Here is a 7,386-nt window from a genome sequence, read left to right as displayed (position 1 = left end):
AGAGAAGTATAGTCATCACGGGAAAGCATGTCACATTCCCCCAAGTTCAAGATCTGGGGGGACAGTCAGAGCTCGCAGCCAGAGCCCACGACAGAAAGGCTCATTGGAAGGAGGAAAGGCATTTCAGAAGAGTAAAGCATTAAAGAGAGGGGGCAAGAAGTCAGCTGGAATGGAACCACACAGATGAACCATGGTGGGTCCCTCCAGACAGGTGGGGAGGTAGTGTCAGGACTAGACTATCAGGGATCAGGCCATTTCTGTCTCAAACTCCTTTCCGAGTCAATTTGCCCTTTCAGGCCCAACTGTCACCTCTAAATTCCCGGTTCTGAGCATAGGCTCTGCAGACAGGAACCCCTCAGCAAATGTGTTCTGATAGGAAGGGGGCACACTGGCAAGGGGATGGGTCCCTTGTTTTCAGAGCTTCAAAAGGACTCAAAAAAGGATCAAGACAGTACTGTTTCAAGGTCAAGATGTTCTGGAGCCAGCTTTGCCTCCAGGAGGCCACTTCCCCCACAGTTAAGCCGCAGGTTTCTTTCCCATAGAATGAGGGCACGTGACCAGCTCACACCTAAGGACTTTTCTTTTAGGTGCTGGTATTTTAGGAATTTCTCCTAAGACCTTTGGCACTCCTCTCCACTAATGGTCTGTTGCCCAGCCCTCCCCATACCACAAGGGGGAGCTCTACACAAACCCCAGAAAAGGGTTGTAGCCCGTGTCTAACAGGTGTGTCTAGGCTGTTGCTTGTTGGATCAGGAAGGCCTAGACATCTCACTCCCGAACAGCCTGGCACATAGCATTTTGGTAATCTCACATTCCTCTGATGTGTCGGGCTGAGGTGCAAAAGTTTCAGTTTCCTCTATCTAAGCCGCCCTCCCTCACCCCACACAGGGATCTTGGCTCTCTGAAGCACGCTCCCATGAATAACTCTGTATAAGGAAGAAGACCCACCACTAGGATTTGGTTTTTTTTTTTTTTTAATTTGGGAGTGACTTGGAGGCCCAGCAACAACCTGCCCCAGCCCCCCCAGAACTTCACCAGTTCCCACAGGTCCCTGGGACTTCTCAAGTGCACATCTCTGAAAACGTGGAATATAGATGGTGGGTACTTAGGGTTCGGTGAATTCAAAGATGACAAAGGTGGGCTCCACGGTTCCTTGTGTCTGGTCGTGGGAGCCAGGTAACCCTGGAATCACTGCTGGTCCCCTGTGGAGAGGCAGCCAGGCAGGGAAACCATGTATGCCTGTGGTATCTGGGACAAGAGGTAGGGGCATCTCCTCTCTCAGGGCACAGACAACTCACCCTCAGTGGTACTGGGCATCAGCTCAGTTCGGTAGATCTTGAATGCATCATAGGCAAAGACAGAGACCAGGATGATGCCAAAAACCTGTGGAGAGAGATGGGGGTGGGGCAGCAGAGGCCATCAGACTAGGAGAGGGGGAATGGGGCCCAGAAGTGACAGAATGATGTATGAGCAGGCATACGATTTGTTTTAGGCACCAGAAGTGTGCCAATGCCAGCCTCAAGTCCTGGGTGCTGGAGAGTGCTGTAGGAATGAACTCACAAAAGCAGCAATGGCAGCTCCCTCCCTCGAGGTCACAGCAGCAAAAGAGACCACCAGGAAGATGATGATGGCGCTGAGACACCGGAGGAAGTCCTGGGGAGCCAGAGGCAGGGGGAAGACGTTTTGGAGGATGCTGGAAGGGATCATTACCTGGGGATCGTCCAAGCTAGTCAGCTTTCCCTATCTGGCCCTCAGAGACGGAATTCCTGCCTATTTCCCTGTCTGCTCCTCAGAGACTGAATTCCTGCCCAAGGATGCCTCTGGACATGTCAAATATTTCCAAGGAAGTGAGCTCAGAATCCTACCCAGAGAGGATGGAAGCAGATAAATCTAGATCAACCAGGAGGCAGAGGGGAGACCAGTAAACAGACCACATGGAGCAGGACTGAGCTAGGCCTTTTTTGTGTGGGAGGACAGGCCTAAGGTTTGTACATACTCCTTGACAATCCCCCTCGACAAGGGCACACTCATGGGTGTCAAAAGTTCACGTCTGAGCACAGGACACAACGCGAGTCAAAGCACAGCCCAGTTGTAGAAATGAAGGGAGCCACAAGGCTATAGGAAAATTGGGCAATCAAAGAGAAGGAAGAGACCAGGATGGGGTGGGAGAGGCAATGTTCCTCACCAGACAAGGCCAGTTAAGCCTATCGAAGCGCTGGTAGTACTGCGTGGCGTAGAGGAAGAGGAAGGCCAGTGTGATGAGGAACTCCAGCAACGCTGCAGCCATGTAGGCAGAGATGGAGGCCGTGAAGCAAATGAAGATGATGAAGGTCAGTGCCTGCAGGACCAAGTACAGGGAGCTTTCTGAGGAGACACATGAGTAGGCCAGGCCATGGTTTGCCTGTGGTTAGGGGGCTCCTCTTCTCAGTGGGTACTTTTACCCCAGTCTCACTGAGAAGGAATAGTTCTCAGTGAAGACATAGAAGTGACTCATCCCTAGTGTCAGGGACCATCAAGGGCATCTCCATCCTCCCACTCCTGCTATCCCAGGAATCTCAGCAACTCCAACAGTTTGGTATCCGCAGAGCCCCAGGGAAGTCCCTGGGGGACACAGAACACAAGGTACACACCAGCTCACAGTACCTCTGCCCTACAAAGCTTTTCCTATCCCTGATGGCTAAAAGTCAGATGCCAAGAGCAGATTCCATGCTGAGGAGAGGCTTAGAAGGCAGGAGCTTGCTAACTTATAGAACGGCAGATAGGAACGACAGCCTGGGTGAGCCCTGAGATCTTGCTCAGTAACCAGGGCAAGCCTGAGACTAGATGGCAATGGGCCACTATTGGCAGATAAAGTGTGGCTGCCAGAGATCTACCCTCTTGGATACTTAAACTTAGACATGTCAAGAAGTAGCCTTCCTAGAAGCTGGAGGGAAATAGACTGGCCTTCTTCCTGTGCTTCCTCTTCCTCTTCCCACCCCCACCCCGGCTCACTCCCTCAGTATCCTTGAAAGCTATCTTTCCATCTAACTTCCGTCTTGCGGTGAATGATGCATGCTAAGACTGCCTCCAGATAGAGAAGCAGCCAGAAAGCTGGGAGTTGCAGGAGGTGAAGCCTGTGAGTGGAACGACAGAAAACCTAGGAAGGAGGGGTGGGAAATGGTGAGCACAGGAGGCCAGCCCAGAGCCATGCCAGGGGGCTGGGATGGGAAAGGTGGGGGCACGAGGTTGGGGAAGGCAGCTGTTACCAGCTCAGTTTCCAGCAGGATGCCTTTGAGGGAAGACAGGAAGGTCTTGTCCACTCCGAAGCCCTGGAGCCCTGCAGCTGCTCCTTCCTCTGGGGGCCGTTCCCGGCGATCCCAAGCACTGAACATCTCTGTGAGGCTCACGGGACACAGACTCTCCCTCACCAGATTCCCAGCAGCCCAGGAAGGGAAACAGAAATCTGGTTAGAGAAGCAGACAGGAGCCTGAAAGTGAAGCTGGGGCCTGCTGTAAGACTCTTGGGAAAGGCAGTAGTACCCAGGGAAGGCTTGCCCAGATGGGCTTCACCCAGCTGTGCCCAGAGTGCCTCTGCCCTGGCCTGTAGGGCCCCTAGGAGGCATGGGGAGGGGTGAGAGAGAGATAGTTAACCCTCCTCTTCCTCCGGTCTAACCCACCCTGAAGAAGGGAAGAAGGAATAAGGAAAGGGAGAGGTGGGGAAGAAACCAGAGGAATTGGGGGGTTAGGAGAGAGACAGGCAGAGCAAGGAGTCCCCAGCAACCAAAGCCTGAGAGATGTCTATGCCCCCTCCCATAACCTTAACCCTCTTATTTGGCTGGGTCTTTCTCTCTTTTCCTTTAAGGGAGGTGGGAACTGGAGCCCAGCCCAGGCAGTACCCTGCTGGACCAAGCTGCAGCAGCCAGAACCAGAGGACAAAGGAGGATTGTTGGGGATACAAGGGGGCGCTGTGTGCCTACTGCAGTGCCTCAATGGCCTTCTGTCTCTCCTCCATGTTGAGCTGTGTGACCCCCACCCTTGTGTTCAGGGATGGACCAGGGGAGGGGAAGGGTGGATGTGGTGGACACCCAAGGAAAGTAGGGAGAGTTGCAGAGTGGAGAAGGACCTAGGGAGAAGGAAGGACCCAGCTGAAGACTAAAGGATGCTCAAGTACCACAGATGCCGAAGACAAATAAGACCACTTTAAACACAGATGTTTATTTGGATAAATCTCTTCACTTTCCATAACAGCTTTCACCTCCGAACCATCCGCTTCAAAGTAATTACACCTGGCTGCACGCAGAGTTGGCATTCACAAACAAACACAACAAAAGGCAAAAGGGGAGAGGTGGAGAAAGTGCCTGTGCCGGGAGTGGGGGATTCAGGGGAAAGGAGCCAGGAGTATGGCTTCCAGGGTCAGCAGGCCTTTGGAGTTCGTTCCTGAGTAGAAATGCCACAACAGCATCCTCTAGCAGCACAAGCTGAACCTGCTCCTTCCCAAAAGTGCTTCCAAAAAGTGCAAAAGTCAGAGTTTCTCCCCAAGTCCTCCGTCTTGTCCCGGGAGCCTGCTGCTTCCGGTAGGGCTTTGGAGGGCTTGAACATTCCGGTACCCGGCCCGCATTGGCAAGGTGATTGTATGTACACCTGGCCCACTCTCCCAACCGGGCATCAGTCTCAGGCAGGTGGTGAGCATGACTAAGCCATGACCCGGGGCCGCACACACACACAAGCCAAGGAGACTCGGTAGAGCCTGCGCTCCAAGCAGTAGCGGCGATGGGAACCTTCCTCGCCATGGCATGGCCGCCGGTAGAAGACCGTCTGGTTGTGGTAAAGTGGGACCGAGTTGCCCAGCGGGTCCATGTGGGAACCTGTCTGTAGGCTGACGCAGTGTGGGCACAGGCATCGAGCGTGGTACAGGTCCTGGGGGACCCGATTCAGGTCCCTGTCCAACCTGTGGGGACAGAGGTGATCAGGCCAGAAGCAAGGGGCAGGTGGGTTAGAGACGCCGGAGGGAGCAAATGGTGTGGTTGGGGGACTCCACTTCTTAAATCTGTTCTGGCACCCAACACTGTGTAACTTTGCTACCCCTTTCTCTCTGAGACTTTATTTCCTCCCACTATTAATTTAGGTAGGCAACAAAAACGTGGCTTTCCTAGTGGCTCTCAATGCCAGGCCATAGACATGACAGCTTCTTACAGCACAGGGGAAGGCGAAGACTGTCCTGCCAGCCTCCACCAGACCAATGCTGCACTGGTCTGATATGCATGAGGCTTCTTAGGAAGGTATTCCGTTTTATGATGTTTATCTAAATTACAGCTATTACAAAATTAAAAACTGCTGTGAGGTGGCACGTGCCTGTAACCCTAGCACTTGAGAGGCCGAGGCAAAGACAGCCATGAGTTTGAGGCTAACCTGTGCCACACAGTCGACAGGCACATATAAAAGAATACACAGAGAACAAGTGTTTTCTTTTGTTCTATGTACTCCCCAGGGAGAGCTGCTTCATGTCCACTCTCCAGTCACAGCCCAAGAATGGATCACAAGCACATTTAGGTCATGGGAAAGACTTTTTTTTTCTTACCAATTCAGAATAGATTTGTGGCAACAACAACAACAAGACCCAGATCAAAACAAAAACTGGAAAGAAATACTAAAAAAAAAAAAAAAAAAAAAAAAAAAAGTATTGCATCCAGTAGCCTAGCAGGAAGCCCCAGTGTGGTAGAACCGTTTCCCATATGAGCCCTGGGAAATTGGGGTCCAACTGCCGCAAGCGTCCATAATAAATACCTTGAGGTTTTGTTGTTGCTATTTGTCTGCCTGCCTGTCTGCCTGTCTGTCTGTAAAACAAAAGCTTCTGCGATCTAACAAGTTTGGGGGACACTAACGGCTTCTTTTTGTAGACTTCTTGCCAATTGTAATGTATGGAGAGCAATGACTCTTTAAGGGATGGGGCTCTGTAACCTTTCACAAATTTAACTTGACACCATTACTTTTTTTTTTTTTTCTGAGAAACAGCTTGTGGGACCAGTGTTGTGAGAGCATATGTCAAAAGGTCTGCTAAGTGGTCATCAAGGGTTATCACTGCCTTTCCAAGAAGTGGACAGGTGTAGCTGAGACCCACCCCCCCACTCCCCAAGCAGATCTTCCACGTAGCCTCTGAGACAACTCTAAAGCATTATGAACTGGTGTCTTAGACACAATATCAGTTAAAGCTGACCAGCTCCCTATACCAGGAATCCCTTCATAACCCCTCAAAGATAAGGCTAAGAAACTGAGACACACCGGGGGGAGGGGTATAACCATGTGAGTATACAGGAATGAAATCACATGTTTGGAATCCCTAAGACCCTAACTTGTAAATTGTTTCTCTGTCCCAATTTCATATCATGGCATAAATAAAGAGTTACAATATGTATGTGACAAACTGTGTAAAAGATTAAGAGAACTGGGGTTTTGATTAAAGATAAGAAGCCTAGGGATCTGGCCTCCCACCTGCCCTACAAGGGTTGAGTGACAGCATTTGGCATAGTGGTGCTTTGTGTCTATGTCACCTGATACTTTAGAGACATATGAGTTATGGTGGAGACTAAACAAGAAACAGAATCAATATAAATACAGGCCTTACATACGTTGTTGCATTTGACCTATATATTAGCCTCTAGAATATAATCTAGAGGAAAGAAGGAAGGAAGGAACTTTGAAAACATCACCCAACACAATGAGGGCAGAGCTGAGAGTCAAATTCAGGCCTGTGTAGCTCCCAAACCTATCTGGTCTGTTTAATTAATTAAAATAGGTCAAATTGGGTGGAACTCCCCCCGCCCCTCATCCATGCCCTGGGGGATCCATGAGAACATTGAGGAGGGGACTATGGACACTCACTCATAGCTCCAAGGAGAGATGGCTCTGCTGTTGAGGGGGCCATCCTTACTGGCCCTGCAGGATTCTGGGTGGTGAGTATGGCTCAGAGGCTCTGGGGGGGACACAGATGCAGAGCTCCACTTCAGCCACTCCTCCGGGGGTTCTTGCTCTTTGCTGGGGCAGCAGTTGGGCAAGTGACTGCAGTCCTCCTGGATCCGCAAGCTGACAGTGTGGGTTCCCACAATCATTGCCAAGAATGCAACAGCCTATGAGCAAAAGCCAATGAGAAAGCTACTCAAAGGTCACTCACAGTTCCCCATCCTATACGAGCCCCACCCCCTACCTCCTGCAGCTCCCTGAGACCAGAAGCCTGGAAGCCTGGAAGCCTAGCCTTCCTACACACTCAGTACCATCTCTACTCCTTTCTCTCTCAGCCAGTCCTCTGTCAGACATCAGGGCCACTCACCTGGTACATGCCGGACACTGCTCACCAGTCACAGGTACTACCCTGCCTGACAGGCCTTCTGAGAGAGGCTGACTGGAGCAGCTG

At 51.2% G+C, this 7,386-nt stretch overlaps 2 protein-coding genes across 3 annotated transcripts; both read right to left on the bottom strand.

Moving 5' to 3' along the window:
• Positions 1–959: 959 nt before the first annotated feature.
• Cmtm5 (CKLF like MARVEL transmembrane domain containing 5) lies at positions 960–3,831 on the bottom strand. 2 transcript variants are annotated; one of them, XM_021182546.2, is made up of 5 exons: positions 3,246–3,825; positions 2,186–2,338; positions 1,561–1,653; positions 1,299–1,383; positions 960–1,202 (listed from the first exon to the last, which is right to left on the bottom strand). In XM_021182546.2, the coding sequence occupies exons 1-5, from the start codon at positions 3,369–3,371 to the stop codon at positions 1,189–1,191; spliced, it is 471 nt and encodes a 156-aa protein (XP_021038205.1). In that variant the 5' UTR covers positions 3,372–3,825; the 3' UTR covers positions 960–1,188. The 2 variants fall into 2 exon arrangements, with proteins under 2 accessions (XP_021038205.1, XP_029325024.1); XM_029469164.1 differs by lacking the exon at positions 1,561–1,653 and having other exon boundaries at positions 3,246–3,831.
• A 346-nt stretch (positions 3,832–4,177) lies between these two features.
• Il25 (interleukin 25) lies at positions 4,178–7,386 on the bottom strand. The gene is made up of 3 exons (XM_021182602.1): positions 7,303–7,386; positions 6,858–7,102; positions 4,178–4,926 (listed from the first exon to the last, which is right to left on the bottom strand). The coding sequence occupies exons 1-3, from the start codon at positions 7,309–7,311 to the stop codon at positions 4,671–4,673; spliced, it is 510 nt and encodes a 169-aa protein (XP_021038261.1). The 5' UTR covers positions 7,312–7,386; the 3' UTR covers positions 4,178–4,670.

This window comes from Mus caroli, chromosome 14 (genome assembly GCF_900094665.2).
Source record: "Mus caroli chromosome 14, CAROLI_EIJ_v1.1, whole genome shotgun sequence".
NCBI classification, from domain to species: Eukaryota; Metazoa; Chordata; class Mammalia; order Rodentia; family Muridae; genus Mus; species Mus caroli.
Note: the sequence above shows the minus strand (reverse complement) of the source record. Positions and strands in the feature narration are given on the sequence as shown.